At 34.1% G+C, this 19,441-nt stretch overlaps 2 protein-coding genes across 2 annotated transcripts in view; one reads left to right on the forward strand and one right to left on the reverse strand.

The window, feature by feature from the left end:
* LOTGIDRAFT_151867 (hypothetical protein) overlaps positions 1-12,650 on the forward strand; it is a gene marked incomplete at both ends in the record, with an annotated part of 36,461 nt that extends 23,811 nt beyond the window's left edge. Inside the window, 3 exons of the mRNA XM_009045359.1 lie at positions 5,002-5,154; positions 7,006-7,086; positions 12,500-12,650. Coding sequence (XP_009043607.1) covers positions 5,002-5,154; positions 7,006-7,086; positions 12,500-12,650 — 385 coding nt within the window. The remainder of the gene's footprint in view (positions 1-5,001; positions 5,155-7,005; positions 7,087-12,499) is intronic.
* Positions 12,651-16,873: 4,223 nt separating this feature from the next.
* On the reverse strand, positions 16,874-17,107 carry LOTGIDRAFT_103233 (hypothetical protein; the record flags this gene model as incomplete). Its single annotated transcript, XM_009045360.1, has 1 exon — positions 16,874-17,107. The coding sequence occupies one exon, from the start codon at positions 17,105-17,107 to the stop codon at positions 16,874-16,876; it is 234 nt and encodes a 77-aa protein (XP_009043608.1).
* Positions 17,108-19,441: the final 2,334 nt, after the last annotated feature.

A 19,441-nucleotide genomic window follows, 5' to 3' on the forward strand; every position in this document is an offset into this window, starting at 1 on the left:
GTATCGGGAACACTAATAGCATCAATTTGCACCCTTCCACTTTCAATCAAACGTCTGTGATTCCCGTAGAAATATATTATATTGAATGTAATGTAGCCTACTTATTTCTTGTCAGTCTATGTAAAAAATATTCCTCTACGAAAAATATACCGATTGTAATATACCTTATCTCTAATATATAATGCCAAATGTCAAATACTGCTAATACACATAAAATATGAAAATGTTTTATGTCAAAAGTTAAATGTTTAATGTTTATTGTTAAAAGAAACAATTTCAAAAAAATGTAGAATGTTCAATTGTTCTCTGTTCAATCATAATTCTTGACACATTACTAAAACATTTGTCATACATCTTTACCTTCATATTTTATACGTGACATTTGCCATTTCAATCTAAACACATCACTCTTGCATCTGTACATAATATATTCAACAGAGAATGGACTTAAAATGCAAATATGATGAGATCTCGCGATAATTTTCGATACCTAATTTCGTGACGTCACCTCATTTACATATCCATTACAAATAAATCTATGTATCGTCTGAAGATAGCATAGCGTGAAACTCTCAGTTGTCTGAAGATAGCATAGCGTGAAACTCTCAGTTGTCTGAAGATAGCATAGCGTGAAACTCTCAGTTGTCTGATGATAGCATAGCGTGAAACTCTCAGTTGTCTGAAGCTATACGATCGACGATATATCCCAATAAACACAAAGCCACGGTTGACTATAAATATTAATTTGTAGAGATATATGATTATTAGCCTACTGTATCTATAATTCCAGTTATAAATTTATAAATGTCGTCAAAATTCAATAACGTTGTTGTAACGAATTAGAATTACCCTAATTTTCTCCTTTTTACAAGTCTCCAGGCTGTTTACCCGTTCATTGTATTTATTTATTACACTGTACAGTGGTTCTTACTGGAGTGTTATTTCCATATAAGAACCATACGTAGTTTCGTATGAGTGTCATCTAAAGCAGCAAGTACCTAGTCCGAAACATCTGCCTCTATCCCAGCCCCTGATGGCTAATTTGACAGTTGTCGGCTTGAGTAGAGTCAGAAAAGATATACCCTGTTATATGGGTTTTTTCCAAACCTCTGAAGATGCGTTTTGATATATTGAATTACCTTTACGATGACTGAAATATAGTGTTGGGCATCACCGTAACTTTTGTTTTGTTAGTATCACGTGACTCCGACCTTTGAACTTTTGGCTGCGCACGCAGTTTTAAATGGTTGATACGAGATCATTTTCGTTAAAAAGAAACTTACCGAAAATGATAGACGTGAAGTAAATGAAGTAGGGAGAGATTGATGGTATGACTGAACCTACAAAAATATTCATCTTTCCAAATATATCTGGGTTTTGGAGATCCGAGGTATCTAAATAGGTTTAAAATCCCACACTTGTGGAGATGCGGAAAGTCTCCATTTTACAAGGCCTATTTTTCTGTCTCTTCACCAGCCAGACATCTGTCCAAAGAGCTATCAGAGGCTGGAAGACCGATATTTCGGTCTAGTAAGTACCGTCTCTAAAACACTAAAATGCTTAAAATATTTATGCACATATGTCTGCTTACGGTCTCAGCTACCCCTACGGTGTTTTCTGGTAATCTCAGGGAGAAATGTACCCTGGGATGGGAACTAAGGCATAAAGGCTCGAAGAAGAAAATCGAAACCTCAAACCCATTGCCTGTACCATTGATTAACCGGTACGGAAATTTTTCTGATTTTAGCCAACCGGTATTTGCTAACAACAAGGGGCTTGAAAGTCACGAAATTTCGGTTAAAGGTACAAATTTCTGTTCAATTTCGATTTAATTTACCCTAGAAATGTGTGGAAATTGGTTTAAGTTGTCATTGATGAGCGCTGAAATTTGTTAAAACACAATGAAATACGCCGGCGGCTAACTGTCGATTGAGGGACATATAAAGACAAATCGTGCTGAAGATAGTCCTTGTGTCTGTATATACCGATCTTCAACACGTTCGAACTATTACATATTTTTATCTTTGCCGCTACATCGACCCAATAAAGTGTCAATACAGTTATCTGTCTGCCATCATTGCGCTGGCCCTTCTGTGTAGTGCCGTTTCTAATCATCTCACCTGATGTTTCCGAACAAAACGCAACTGCTTCTGTGACTCAGAGACTGTTATCAGCGTGTTTTATCAATGAACTATACTGCAGTATTGGATTTGTCCTTCTGAAACCCCGAGTGACCAATTAACTAGTTGTGTGAAGGATAACTGATGTCACTTTACCAGGTCTGAGATTTTCTCAAATTGTTACTTACTAACAAGTCCTGGGAGTATTAAATAATTTCTTTAAATTCCACATCAGAATTTCAATTTTTATTACGCAACGTTGCATTTGAATTGAAATTCATTTCACTCAATGATCAGGAATTTAAGTTGTATTCTTCTACCAAGGTATTCCTTTTTTTAACTTCGGGTGTAGTTTTGCGGTTTTGATCGGAACTTGCAATTGCGGAGTCAAAGGAAGGGGGTTGAGGGGAAAGGGGGGCAAAAATCTCACATCTATGTTAAAATTTGGACAAATCCAGATATTTCGCCCCCTCCCCACTTCGTTAGTAGGTCTGCATGGGTCTCAATTTTAATTATTACCCAGAAGGTGTGTTTAAAACCTTAATTCACTATTTATTGGTACTGTTCACAACTCCTTAGGTGTGAAAGGACGACGGGGATACACGTCGAAACGATGCAAAAAACCAGTGATTGTTATTTCACAATGTTGTGTCTATATACCATACTTCTAATTGCTAAATGTCACTTTAAGACTTGTTAGTTCTTTGAAAGATCATAAGAAGTGAAAGTTTTTACCGGGATAGGATAAGCGATCATAGTTCTTGGACGCAAAGACACGTATTATATCACAATGTAGTACAAGTATGGCATACAAACCCATTTATCGATTAGGTTTATTTCTTGATTAATAATTCACCAGTGTGGGGTAAAAACGAACCGACGAAATTTTATCCAAATAAACTCGGAACAAAGTAACTGTTTAAAACGAATCTAGAACGTTATGTGTAGGACTATTACCAAATTAGTTCTGAACACGTTATGGGGAAAGTTTACTTATAATGAAAGAGAAGGTGTCATTCTTAACACTGACCTATTGACGTGCCAGGAACAATACAATGTAAATTCTATACAACTTAGCTGATACCACATATAATTATTGTAAAAAATCTCGAGTCAGTTTAGACATTATAGAAATGTTACAGACCATATTGAAAGGTTAGACAAGACCTTGTCTTTGTCTTTTTAGACACTTAATAATTTTACTCTTCATTCAAGAGACATTATGATTTTTTTCATAGAATGAAATGTTTTGGCTTAAATTTCTGAAAACAATGCACCAAAATTTAGACAAATGTGTACCTTAACTTATCTGCAAGTTTTAATAATTAGCCAAATTAATTAATTACCAGCAGAATTCCAATGAGTGACCGATCAAGAAACGTCAAGAAGTCTTTTATTGTTTATCCAGAATGACAAACATGATTGGATAAAACTCTTAATTATATGCAATAAGGACATACTGAATTGATTAATAATACTTGATAATTCATTAGAAACACCAATTTATCAAATAGTAAGGAAACCTATCTTTAAAGCCTACAATACATAAAGATATGAGCATAATTAAAGTAAATATTATTATGTAATCCTTATAAAACATTTAGAAGTATCACTGCAAACAAAGTTAAAGCTGCAACAGTACACTACGTTTTTAATGAACCCTTTTAATACAAATCAGCCTTAAATCCCGACTACACATTTGTATGACAGATTGAACAACATCATTCATGTTTGACCATGTTCAAGATTGTTTGGAAAATGTTCGATCGTCTTTCCAAACGATCTTGATGAAATGATGTTGTTCAAATCTGTCATACAAATGTTTGGCGATGTGTATCGGGTAAGCATCAATTTGCACAATTCAATTTTCAATCAGAAGTCTGTGGTTCCTACAATTCCACTTTAAGTAAATGCCTGATGAGGTACCTAATTGCGAAGGGCCTTATGTGATAAAGCATATTTTGCGATTAGTGACGTCATTAAACGCTTTTTTTTAGTACAATGGCAGGAACCATAGACGCATACTAGCAGTTATATAACAGAAAGTAACAGGGAATATATTATGGTATAACACATATAAATACAAAGAACATAACGTTGGTTGGTTGGTAGATGACAAGTTAATGTTCGCTTCCAGTGGATTCTAGTTTGTAGTTGGTAGTTGGATTGGTAAAAATTGAATGATTCTGTGTTGTTGGTTTGGTTGTTGATAATTGGTTAAATCTGATAGTAACATTACGTTTCAACACGTGGGAATAAATAGCAAAAACGGTAGGGAAGCCATGAAGTAGTAAAGCAGATTATAACAGAACCACAATGAAGCTAATCCAATAGCAATGAATGAAACAATGAATTAAACAAGGATTAAAGGATGAAAGAGGGTAGAATAAGTTAGTGAAGTTAATCCTTTTAAGAAATAAATAGAAGTCTAATCCATACAAATTGTTGTTCTGAATGAGCTGTGATACTTCTAAATGTTTTATAATGATTAAATAATAATATTTACTTTAATTATGCTCTTTATGTACTGTAGGCTTTAACGTTATATACTTGCACTTACATTACAACGTTTCGACCATATTACATATCTCCTTTCCATGAAATTGTTATACGTTTTAAAAAGGATGTTCCCCCCACCCCCACATCACTTTCATTCACAATTTCCCTTTGACCCATTCATTATTCTGTGGCCTCAGTGCTCCCTATTCGCCCCTAGCCTAATGATTCCTTGCACCACCACTTTCGATAAATCACTGAAATAATGGCCAGTCTGAAACTATCTCGGACAGGGGTTTCAACCTTTCTTCTTAATTTTATTAGCCCTTTCAGAATCTCCGAGTTGACAATGTGTACAATAACTAGTATGTTTTGTGTATTTCAGAAAAAGAACGTGTGCATTTGGAATCAACAGTCACCAATGTACGCTGACTTCACTCAATAATAAAATGATGTCGCAAGCTTGGCTCAGTGACGGTATGAGCCCGGGAAAACGATCCGATTTACCCAATCTTACTCCAGACGGACGAACACAAAGGTAAGATTATAAATTATGAATATTTTACATCATGCTCGTTAAAGAGAGAAAGAGGTAGGGGTGCAAGAAATATTTCTGAATTTAGCCATTTCGGATACAATAAATATAAGTTTGAAAAAAGGGTCATTTTAAACTTCCCGCTGATGAGGGCCTTCTTCGACGTTTCATGGTATATTGCGCTTCCCCTTTGCCGCATTTTGAATTATTGCCCCAACCCCCCTCCTTTAAGTCTGTTTCCCCTATTAGTACCTTCAGTTTAGAGAGGTTAGCGCTGACACTGCCACTATGTCAGCAATATGATACTCACCGAGAACAACAAGCCGTCATCATATATATGTCAAACTTGTCCATTAGCGACTCCTCCGTAAGTCCGTGCGACTGTCAATCTTAACGTGTTAAAATCATGGCTAGAAGTCACCTAATTTTACCTTTAATTGGCCATAATTCATTACTTCTGTACCATTCCCGCCATGTCTGTCCAATTCGACACTTTTCCCGCCCTTCCATCATCAATGACGAGTAAACAAGTAAAAGCTTTTGTCAGTTCCTTCTACGTGTCAATTCTGAAGACGTCAACAACCGGAAGTTAAAGAGAATTCCACCAAATCTATAAACTTATTTGTCCAGAAATATACATAAAGCGATATGTTAGACTGCTTATATGAGTATGTAAATCTATCAGAAGTATATCAAATAAACGGTATTAACTATAATAAGTTGAATAATAGACCTTATCTATACTGTATTTACTTATATAATATAATAATAATAAATTTAGCTTTTAACAAGCTTGTGTAGGTCTTATTGTCTTATTGTACCCCCACAACATTTCTAACAAACCTAAAAAATTTTTTTTTTTAAATTTTTCGACCCAAAATCTGTGTGAGAATGCAGGGGCTCCATCGGGGCTGGAGACTTATAGCTTCTATACTTTGGATCTCAATCTCGACAGTTGCCCCCTCCCCCCATTTAATCAGTCTGCCACATATTTCGCCATTTCGACAATAGGCTGACGCCGTCAGTGATCTCAGAATCTAGATCTCTAGAAAATAATTGATGGGCAATATTCTCGGAACACAAAGAAAAAAAAGAAAATAAAAGATTTGAAAGAAAATAACGATCAACCAATAACAATTATTTCAGGTTTAATAAGAATCTAGTTTTTCTCGACCCCTGATTGTCTCCCCCTTTTTAAAACAAAGAATACAACCTCGAGGGAAATAGTAAAGATATATTAATTGGATTAAAAAAAGGCAGAAAAAAATCATTTGGTTTTGTTTCTGTATTTAATTCATTTGAAAAGGTTAATTGGAAAAATCAATAATAATGACAATAGTTGTTTGATTGTTGAGTGTACAATGGTCTAAAACGTCTTCATTTAAATTTATTTTTTATTTTCTGATTTACGAATTGGCCTGCTTAATCCTTTACATTTTTTAAAAACGAATATAATGATAATTGATATTAAAGGAGCAGATTTCGGTGGTTGATTTAGGTCTTGAATTTATGTAAATAGTCTTTGGAAAACTAGAAATGTGCGAAAAATCGCATAATCAAACTGGGAATTTCACTTTCTGTATTATGTTTTACTATATGTGGTAGAGTCTCAAGAAATGGCGAGTCGTCACTTTAACATTCAAACACGGATAAAACCCATGCATTTGGATGCTAAATTTCGATGGTGAGCTGTGAACACTATTACTGATTATCTTTACTAAAAAAACTGCCTATTCTTCGTTAGACTAAGGTATGATTGGACAAACGGATGTCGGACCTGTCTCTTTTACATTAAAACACCCAAATTTGTATTTCTATCAGAAAATTCACCTTATTATTTTGATGTATTTTCAGGCTACTGGATGAAATGTCAAACACAAAAGCTTTACTCACTGTTCGCGATATCTTAACACAAGCTGATTCTCCTACAGCTAGGTGAGTTCATTTATATAGAAACAAAGCTAGGTGGTTTTTATATACCACGTTAAGCGGCTTTCTTTCTGTGGCTGCCCCGGCCTAACGATCCGTTTTATATCCGAAATAAAATATTGTTTACAAAAAAGAAGTTATATATAGCTAGGTTGGTTCATATATAGCAAGGTGCGTTCTGATAGTTATATGACTAGAAGGGTTCATATATAGCTAGGTGGGTTCTTATATATATATATATAGCTAGGTGGCCGATATAGGGGGGTTCATATATATAGTAAGAAGGGTTCATATATAGCTAGGTGGGTTCATATATAGCTAGGTGGGTTCATAATGTTATATAGCTAGAAGGGTTCATATATAGCTAGAAGGGTTCATATATAGCTAGAAGGGTTCATATATAGCTAGGTGGGTTCATATATAGCTAGGTGGGTTCATATATAGTTAGGTATAGCTAGGTGGGTTCATATACAGCTATAAGGGTTCATATATAGCTAGGTGGGTTTAAATATACCTAGGTGGGTTCTTATATATCTAGCTAGGTGGTTCATATAGGTGGGTTTGTGTATGGCTAGAAGGGTACATATATAGCTTGGTGGGTTCATATATAGCTAGAAGGGTTCATATATAGCTAGGTGGGTTCATATTTAGTTATGTACGTTCATATTATTATATAGCTAGAAGGGTTCATATATAGCTAGGTGGGTTCATATATAGCTAGATGGGTTCATATATAGCTAGGTATAGCTAGGTGGGTTCATATACAGCTAGAAGGGTTCATATATAGCTAGGTGGGTTCATATATAGCTAGGTGGGATCATATATAGCTAGGAGGGTTCATATATAGCTAGGTGGGTTCATCTATAGCTAGGTTGGATCATATATAGCTAGAAGGGTTCATATATAGCTAGGTGAGTTCATATATAGCAAGGTGGGATCATATATAGCTAGAAGGGTTCATATATAGCTAGGTAGGCTCATATATAGCTAGAAAGGTTCAGATATAGCTAGAAGGGCTCATATATAGCTAGAAGGGTTCATATATAGCAAGGTGGGTTCATATATAGCCAGGTGGGTTCATACAAAACTAAGTAGGTTCATTTAGACAAAATACGTAAAAATCTAGGTGGGTCTTAGGGTAGTGTCAATTTAGACAAATTAATCTATTTGATTTAATTTAGACAAAGCTAGATAAGTTTATTTAGACAAAGCTGGCTGGTTTAATATATACAAGGGTAGGTGGGATAATTTAGAAAATATATACTAAGTTAGATGGGTTCAGTAGACAAAGCTATGTGGCTTCACAGCTGAGTTCTTTTAGACAAATCTGGGCGAGTCTGAAACATAAGCAGGTGGTTTTATATAGAGCTAGGCCTGCTAGGTGACGTCATTTAGACAACGCTAGCTAGATTCATTTCGATAATATATATACTACATTAGGTTACTTTCCATTGGATAAGGCTAGGCTAGGCTTTAGACAAAGCTTGGTAGTTTAATTTGGACAAAGCTATGTGGGATTAATTAGACAAAATTCATGTACAAAGCTAGGTTGGTCTTAGTCAAAGGCTGGTGTAAATTTGTATAATATATAGATAGCTTTGTGATTTTTTTAGACAACCATTGCCGAGTATTCTCTTAAAGATCTTAGCACTATGATACACAGGGACCTTAACCTCTAACATTGTTTCTAGGATGTCCTAGAGTCTTAACCTCTAACATTGTTTCTAGGATGTCCTAGAGTCTTAACCTCTAACATTGTTTCTAGGATGTCCTAGAGTCTTAACCTCTAACATTGTTTCTAGGATATCAAAATTAGTCTTAATTTCTAACACTGTTTCTAGGATATCCAGTGCTAAAATCGTTTCGAGAATATATCGAGTGACCCATAAAAAGATATTTCAAAACATATCAAAGCTAAGATCGTATTTAGACCTAATATTTATAAGGATATTAGATATCTTGTTTTTACCTAATAACAGTTTTATAGGTTGAACCATTTTGAAATACCAGCCATTTTAAAATTCATTGTCAAAAAATATAATGCCGAAAGTAAATATTGCAATTTCCTCTCTTTCGTTGAACTAATGCCCAATGAGGACGACATTTTCAGCAAAAAACTTTGTGGTATTTCATACAAAAAATGAAAAACGACCCCAAAACTCCCGATTACAACCAATTGGTTTACAGTGTGTTTTCTCTAGCTGACAAATTTGATAGGAGATAAGCTGGAGGAACTGACAGACAGAATTAGAGATAGGTACTATCCTGTCATGGAAAAAGGAAATTCGGGTGATTTTTGCTGAAAATTGGAGCTGTATGGAGCATTAATATAAGAATAATTTCAGTATTTATTTCGATATTCTATTTTTTAACTAAGAATTTTAAAAAGGCTGGAATTCCAAAGTGGTTCAACCTTTACAGCTGGAATTTGGTGAAGAGATGTCTAGAATCCTTACGAATCATGTTAAGTTATGTTATAATAATATCTTTGACACTTTATGAGAAATCTTGAATTGAAAAGTGTTATCGTTTTTTCTCGGTCACTCGATATAGCATGGTCGAAAACAAATTTAAACTCAGACTGTGAAAAAGTTATAATCAAATTTAATTACAGATGGGTATCCTTATTTTTCAATGTCAAATTAAGGAAACTATTTGATTAATTTGTGTTCATAATGAATTATCATGTATTCTTAATCATATCATTATTGTATATAAATAAAAGTTTTAACCAATCATAAATGTCCATGTATGTAAAATCTGGATAAACAAAAAAAGACTTTTTGACCTTTCTTGATCGGCCACTTATTGGACCTCTGCTGGTAATTCTCTTCTAATTTAGCTAATTATGAATTAATTATGTGAGACAAACTGGTATTTTTCCAAGTCATTAGAACACCTGTACTTTCTATTCATATAAGTATTAGCATTTTCATTTTACTAAATGGAAATAAGGGAACCCATCTTCTTTCTCTCTCAACTGACATTAACAGAACCAAACGTGAAGAACCAATATATTGTTCTACAATGGGAGACAGAATTCGTACTTATGTACTTGACACATTCCTCATGTTTCTTATATAACCAGTGATTAAGAGGACAAAACACCAGGAAGTGAGTTTAAAGGTGCAGTTTTGCAAAATTTTCATTATGAAAGACATTGAAAATTATTGTAAGAAGATTTTAAAAATATGTTATTTATTGCCATGTATCTACTTGATCGCCCTAATTTTGTTTTAAAAGGGTTAATAAAAATGCGGAGTGTATTAATTGTTAATTAAATAGTTTGACCTAGTTTTGGTGTTTGGCTTTATAATGGCTCGGTATTATTTTTTGAAACCCTCATATTTAGTAGAAATGAAATGAAGTTTTACGTCCTACTTGTTTGCACCATGTGGGCTAATGAAAACGGGTCATAATTAGTATAATTTGGCGCTTAGTTTATCCTAATCCGGAAATTAGTTTTTCAACACAGAGCCACTTTCAACGGTTTACGTAAACCTTTTAAATTGTTTCCTTTTCAAAATCAATGATGCTTAAATTAGAACTTTCAGATAAGTTAAGGGACACGCTTTTCCAGCTATGGCCGACAGCTTTCACTACTTTGATCACCCAACTTATCTAAAGAATCAGACTGTCCCTTTAAGTTATTTTCGATCACATGCTAGTTGATCTAGACAAATATTTACTATCACGGCAATAATCCATCTATTGTATAAATCTTCAATCGTTATCTTTTAAATACACATGTACAATTCAAATTGAATTCAAACACAACTGAAATGTTAGCTGCTCTATCAGGGCCTTATTCTAGAAAACTTCAGTAAACTAAAATACAGATTTAAAGACATACAGTACATGTAATTTATTTGGATAATAAAAACCTGACTTACAATTGATTTTAGTGATTGACCAATCCAATGACTGAAATACTAAAATCATCTTAAGTTCAGCTTTCGAGAATAAGGCCCCCGATCTGTGACAAGGGTAGGGAGGTATGTAGAGGGACAAGGATTTCCCTGAACAATGATGTTGTTATAATGGCCTTATATCTGTTAAGTTTATGAATATATTTCATATAGAAATAGTTATTTGTAATGTCCCACTCTACATTTGAAATCACCACACTGTAATCGGAAGTGTGTTTAGAGAACTGTCGAGTCATAATAGTGACCTCCCTTAAGTAAAGTTTCAAACCTCTTAAGATCTTTTCAGCATGTGTTAAACTGAGGAACTTCATTCAACCTTGTAAATATGCGACAAACACTACAGTTCGATTGGATTTTGAAACACGTTTGATTTTCATGTATACTAAAAATAGTTTGAGTGTGATCACAAGATTGATAAGGCTTTTAACATTTCCCAAAAACTCGAAATACTGGTGGTTGAAAATATTAACTGCCTAAAGGACATTCACGGGCACTAATCCCTGGTCACACTGAAAAGAATATGACTTGGTATAGGAATAACATGTTTTGTATCTTTAAGGGGGTGTATTTGTATGACAGGGTAGTTGATCCATATCTTATATGTATAAATAACATGCTTTTTGTGATTTCTTCATGGCTCAATGTTATAATAACCTATCAGCTAAACAAGAAGCACTATATAATTGGTTTTAATATTATTACATGCTGTAATTGAAATAATTGGTAGATTTGAAAACTACTCGACCGATTTACTATTCTATGATTCTATGAATTTAATTTTAATGTGATTTTCTTAACCATTGTTATTTGATATTGTCATAAAATATGCAATCGTTTTGGAAATAAAATTATAGTTGCGTTTCAAGCCATTAAGTTCTGGCACGTGCTCCCAACAGACGTGGAATTGTGGCAGTGAAAGTTGAAGTCAGTGAATCAGATAATAAAACTATTTATCAAGAACTCTCTCTCGTGACAGTTATTAATGACAAAGGGGCATAATCCATATCATATTTTTTAATACTTGCACTGAAAGCTGTTTTCTAAATAGTTTAGAGGACATATAGGGGAAATTATGATAGCATCTTTTATGTGATTCTAACAGTCGTATTGAAAGTACATGTAATTGGTAGTTTTAAGTTTTCTTGAACGAATATTGATTATCTCGGCCCCAAATAAGAGGTTTTACCTGGTAGATATATGTAATGGTTTCGAACGCTTTGGGGACACGATACAAGGACCACGGGTGTATGAAAATGCCTGAAGGGGAGGGGGCAAATCTGGGAAGTGTCTTCTCCGAGCCCGAAGGAATGGATCTCCTTAAGGCAGGGGACTGGGGACTGGGGTCTGGGAACCACTAAGAGGACTTAATTTCCACTACAAAATGGGCTTTGATCGTGTTCTCTACGACTCGGTGGAGGATCGTGGACCAGCAACAATAAATAACATGACACAATTGTTTTAGTGACATGAGTATCTATCTTGTATTTCAGGAAACGATCGTGTTCTCTACGACTCGGTGGAATGTGTCTCACGGAAAATTTAAACGCTGCAGCAAACCAGTACGAATACCTGAGTAGTGGTCTGAGTCCTGGAAGGAAACGACGTTCATTACGTCACATCCTGTTGAACAGAAAACATTAACCAAAACTTGCCGATTATGACTGCTTTTGTTTTTGTTAAAATGTAAGTTATTAAGTTTTTATTTTGTTGGACCATGGCGGGCGGTATCATAAAACGGACGACTGTTTAAGAAGGCCGTCTTTAAACCCTGACTGTATTAAAAATAAAAGCCAATCAAAAACAGAACGAAAGTTTGGTCTTATTTTTATTAGACTGTGAGTTATGTATTCATTGATTAGAAAATGACATAAACGCCAGGAGACCTGTCCAAGTGGAATGACTACCAGCCAATTTTTAAAACACAAGGTTCAAGTGAACACGCAATCAGGACATAGTAACACCAAACTATAGCTGCCATTTAGCCCCAGGCCCGTAGCTAGACTTTATTATTCGGAGGGGCAATAGAATATGGTGTTACAGTGATGATGTTGATCGGCCGGCAGTTTTTTTTTCGTGGGTGGGAGTGCAATCCGTTTTTCGTAGAGCGGCGGACATTAGCCTCCTACAGCTACTCACCTGTTATATGTTACAGAGCGCTAACAAAACTTTCAAGGTAGACAGTTTGCAACCTGAGCAGTCCAAATAATTGACCATCCAATTAATTTGGATGATCCACTTTTTTAGAGCACCCGATATCTTCCACATTGCTTATGTTGTTTATTCGAGTAAGGTTTGTAGGCTTCTATCTATTTCGCTTTAACACTTATTATAACATCTACATTTCTCTACTTTCAGTTCAGTTTCATTTGATGAAGTGTTAAAATCTAAATGGTTTCAAAGACTCAAAGACATTCCTGATGATTCCACGACCTTCAGCATGGAACTAGTGACAGATCGTATCAACAGTTCTAGATTGTATCTGGAAAACGAAGGTCGAAGTGTTTTTATTAGGAGCAAAACAAGAATGTCAACATAAATTAAAACGTCACAAAAAAACTTTAGAGTTGAAATTTGAAAAATTATTTCAAGCACAAACTGAACCGAGCTCGTAAAAACTTCGATATAATAAAACTTCGTCTCATTGTTATCTTTTAAGTGCGTGATTTAGACACAACACATTTTAGATTTTATTTTTGGTTGTGAAATATAAAACTGTTCTTTTTTAATATAGGACTGTAGTCTGTCTGATGCCCGGGGAAGATCTTTTCCAGAAGTATCTGAACGACTTGAAATGTCTTTCAGTTTGAACCAAACTTACGTACACAAACTAGTAAATGACTTACCTCTATGTTCTATTTAGGGGTTCATTTTATACACATATCTGTAGCTATGTCGGTGAAATATATTTACCCAACCCCAGCTTACACCAGTCACTATGGCTAATAATTATTATGTCATTCGAATATTTATTTCACATAATATTGTACTATATCACGGCGACACTCGGTCATGCTGACCAGACTTTACCTCAATGGCGGCGCCACACTCTCGGAAATTAAGGTACAAATAAAGGGGGGAGTTAATTAATTAAAACATATAACATATTTGGGGAAAAAGATATAAAAATCACATTTTGAAATTTCTCATATATGATAAGGAGTACAAGCTGTATTACTGAGTTGACAAATGCCCCCCCCCCCCCTCCTTGGTGTCCTCTGGCGCCGTCACTACTTTATGTACGAACTGCTCCAGGCTTCGCGGTGGATCTTAAATCAGCAAACCGTATAAGGTTTTTACTGACTATAGTATTTAAATAGGATATACAATGATTGAATAACTAATCAATGTAATTATTTTGTTATTTATTTTAAATTTTGTTTTGTTTGGAAGAATTAAAGCTCTAATACACCACTATTGTTATTATTTTAGCGAGATTTAAATGAAGATTTAGTTTGTTATTCCCCAGTGCTATTTGATTATCATGGAAATTGTGTTTTACATCCTACTGTTCTGAACAAAAGATCTGTTCTGCTTTAATATTTCTATTTCTATGATATTTCTGATATTAAAACAGAACCTGAAACATGTTGTAACTAATTGCATTGGTTTTTATGTATGGAGGTTTCTACTGGCAACTTATTAATATTTCTCTTCAATTTATATATTGAGCAACATTTTAACGGTGGTATTTCTATATCTCTCTATAATTGATGTATTGAGCACTATTTTAACAGTGGTATTTCTATATCTCTCTATAATTGATGTATTGAGCACTATTATAACAGTGGTATTTCTATATCTCTCTATAATTGATGTATTGAGCACTATTATAACAGTGGTATTTCTATATCTCTCTATAATTGATGTATTGAGCACTATTATAACAGTGGTATTTCTATATCTCTCTATAATTGATGTATTGAGCACTATTATAACAGTGGTATTTCTATATCTCTCTATAATTGATGTATTGAGCACTATTATAACAGTGGTATTTCTATATCTCTCTATAATTGATGTATTGAGCACTATTATAACAGTGGTATTTCTATATCACTCTACAATTGATGTAATGAGCACTATTATAACAGTGGTATTTCTATATCACTCTACAATTGATATATTGAGCACTATTTTAACAGTAGTATTTCTATATAGCTCTACAATTGATGTATTGAGCATTATTTTAACAGTGGTATTTCTATATCACTCTACAATTGATATATTGAGCACTATTTTAACAGTAGTATTTCTATATAGCTCTACAATTGATGTATTGAGCACTATTTTAACAGTGGTATTTCTATATCATTGTAGTAACATTATACAACTTTTACAAGTAGGTACATCTATGCTTCCGCTATAACGACAAACCTTGCTACAAATTTATCGACTCATTTGCCCGGAATATATAATCTATATAGAAAACTGTTTGCTCCATTAGTACCGATTATACAACAGACCACTCGAGACAGTGCTCATTGACATTATGAACAAAGGGAAAAGAAAAAACATACATATACCCCATGGACAATAAGAAGAATGCTCTTAAGTTCCGAAGCTATTTTCTCTTTGGTCGTGCCTGCCTGAATTTCGTCTAGTCAATCTATTTAAAGGGCTAGACCGTTTTTTTCAATGAGTTTTTGTGGTTTTTATCGTGAAATACATAATTCTCCAAGCCAACACGTAGAGCAAGGTGATCCTTACCTTTCGTGAAAGTTTCAACGTGAAAAATCCAAGCGTTAAGTCAGTTATTAGACATTTCACTGTTACTTCTTTTTACTGTTTTGACCAAGATGAGTTTTTTTTACAAGAAGACTTCTTTTTGATTTCCTCCAGTACTTATCATAATCATATTAATCATTTTTTTATGTCGAATCCAGCTTATAGTCTGCTGGTACATCGAGTCTTGGTGGCTGAAATCCGAGGCACCGTATTAAGTACGCTGTGCATTTTGGAAAAACATTACACTGTACAATGGCTTTCTAATTTATTTTCATTTTGAAAGATCCGAGATATTCTAGCTTTTGAGATAACTTCTTGTATTTTCATTTTTCAGTGTGAAAAGGTCGGTGTTTGCACTTGTCCCGGGTTATATTATAGCATCTTACTGACTTTATCAATACTTATACACACCAAAATTGTGTCTAATAAGTGCAGTGAACTTGGTAAAATGTCTCTTTTGCTGTGCTAATCATTCCGAAATTGACACCAATAGTGCTAAGCAACGTCAAATCGTCACGTTTAATAATGTCGCGAAAAGTCCATCTGACGGTAAGCCGCCATATTAGATTAAAGGTGATAAAAGCGAGAAAGTCAATCAATGAGTAGATTAAGGTGTAATAAATCGTATTAATGATCTGCGTATAGCAGATTGCAACTCGCTCGACATCTGGTCATTTGGTTTTAGTCGCTAAATCAACAAATACTTCAGAAATAAAGTGGTCACCTTATTATAGGTTAAGTGGTCTTAGATACAAAGCAAGGATCGGACGGTACGAAATGTCAAATTGTCCTTTCTCTGTATATCCTTTACGACTGGGTTCATCAACTCGAAAATATCTTACGATTGCCTAACAACTCAATTATTTCATTTAAATACGATAATCAGTATACTTACTATCTCTATATATAATAATGTATCTGAATGGCGTTGCCCGTCTTCATTATCCCACACGGTGCAGAAAAGTAGGACGTAAAACTCCATTCATTTCATTTCTGATTGCAGAACAGTCAGTACAATCATTGTTTTTCATGATTCGGCAATGAAAGACATTTTGATAAATTTTATACTATGTTTACAATTTTCGACAGACAAAATATATATTATAGCATAGGGTTGAGTTACTTTTGCACTTGTACTTTCATACAATATGATGTACCATTAAACAATGTACCAATAACATGGTGTACCTACAGGATGGTGTACCACTAAGATGATGTACCAATAACATGGTGTACCTACAGGATGGTGTACCACCAAGATGATGTACCAATAACATGGTGTACCTACAGGATGGTGTACCACTAAGATGATTTACCAATAACATGGTGTACCTACAGGATGGTGTACCACCAAGATGATGTACCAATAACATGGTGTACCAATAACATGATGTACCAATAACATGATGTACCAATAATATTCGTTGATGCACCTATAGGATAAATAAAAAAATGTATCAACGATCGGAACCGCAAATCGAAACCCAAAATAAATAAACATCATTTTACGAAACACTGGTAGCAGTTTTAGAACTTTTACATGAAGAAGTATATCAATCCTTAGTTAGTAATTTTTTCATAATAAGTTGTATCAGGTGTATAGAAGAATATACACAACAGATACTACTAAAAATTGCTACTTGAATGATGAATCTTAAAAGTTCAAGGGACGTAACTGATGAAAATATATTCCTTTAATTAGGACTTAATTAGTAATTCATTAGCCATTTCTTTCCAACACGAAATTCAACCTTCTATAAATTTTTCCAGATATCTCGATGAAAACTTTCCAAAAGGTCATATGAAAGCCTGCCCAATACTTAGTTTCTGTACAAAAATTTAATATATAATGACCATGAAAATCTCGAGCTTATCAAAATGAAAGTAGACTTCTACATTTTATCAACATCTGCTTGACTGTCACTGCACACAAAACGACTATTTTTAGAATTATCATTCCGTATGAAAACGGAAGAAAATGCAGCTTCAAACATAAAATCCAAATCTAGACCAAAAATTAGTCAAAACTAGGCATAGAAAAAACTCTGAAAGGAAGAAAGGGAGAAAGGGGATGTCTAAAAATAAAAATCATAAAATGTTTCAATGGACTCGGTCCATTTGATAGTCAAGGGAGGGAACTGATCACAATAATTGTTATATCTTAATAATGAAAAAATGTTACAAATAAACGAATCCATGAGGAAACTTTAAATAATGAAAGTGGCATCAAATGATCAGAAGAGTAAGCATATCCTGCCTTGAACCAAACCATTCATTGCTGCTAAATACTACATATAAAATAGGGAGGCAAAATAAAACCTAGTGTTATGTAAAATTACAGAAACATCTGGTGCCAACTCGACATAATATTGTTATTACAACATGTTACGTTACCTGTATAACAAAGTTTAAACTTGATCGATCAACAAAAACATCTGCTATGAAAGTAAAAACTGATATTTTGTATTGTATTTGTATAGTTCATAATGGCGGCCTAAAATTTCTTAAGGGAAGTTTGAGGCGGTAAACACCCTGGTGTTAGAAACACTAATGATATATTATTTAGTAGAGGCGGGTGTCTCACACGAAGCCGACTATGCTTACTCTTTCTGAAACACCTGTGGTGTATATTTGGAGGAGTCCACACTATACTACTTTTACTCCCTAATTTGCCATTCTTATGACGAGATTTAACCAAATTTCCAGCTTGTTCGGATTTTTATCAGTACATGTTCATTATCCTGTTTTCCTCTTTTAGATTCTTTTGTATAATTTTGACACCAGGTCTACTGATACGACAAAGACTCATTTAACCAAGTTTTAAAATGTTAAGTTTCATCCTTAGAGGTAGTATACCAGTAGCATAGTTCGCCATTTTTTGGGTCGATTTTCGCCTAAAATATTTGTATATAGTCTTCATAGCTACAAAAATATTCAGAATTTCACTTGCCTGAAAATTAATTAGACTGCAAAAATACTTGAATGGTTTCCAGTGTGAATCTGTCGTACGCCCAACGAAACTATCAATGTTTTTTACATGGAAAAACACACGAGCGCAGTTCACAGCCATTTTTAATCACTTCGCGCCGGTCGCGTTCGCGTTCGCGTTCGCGCTCTGTATAAACCCACCTTAAGGGATATTATATTTCTAGTCAGTCTTCAAATCATATATTAAGGTTTAGAAATGGATTTAAATGTGATATGAAGACTTTGCTGGAATATTGGGTCTTTTTAATAATTCGACTTATTAAGTCGAGGTTGTGGTGATTCAAAATGGTTTTTTAACTACGTTCGTGTGTGTAATAAGTAGTTTCGTATATTGTTACCGTTGATATACAATGAATATTAATATATCTACTGTTACAGTAAGGTTATTTAATACATATAGTTAAATCTTTTCACCAGCTTGTCTGTTGAAGAAACAACACTAAAATATCACAGCTCGGGTATATTATAAAAACCGGTGAGTTTCTTATATGTTCATTATCCTCTTTTCATGTTCATTATCCTCTTTTCATATTCATTTTCTTCTTTAAATGTTCATAATTATCTTGACATGTTCACTGTCCTACATGTTCATTACCATCTTTACATGTCCATTACCCTCTTTACATGTTCATTACCCTCTTTACTTTTTCATTATCTTCTTTACATGTTCATTATCTTCTTTACTTGTTCATTATCTTCTTTACATGTTCATTATCTTC

Source organism: Lottia gigantea (genome assembly GCF_000327385.1).
Source record: "Lottia gigantea unplaced genomic scaffold LOTGIsca_1, whole genome shotgun sequence".
Lineage (NCBI taxonomy): Eukaryota > Metazoa > Mollusca > Gastropoda > Lottiidae > Lottia > Lottia gigantea.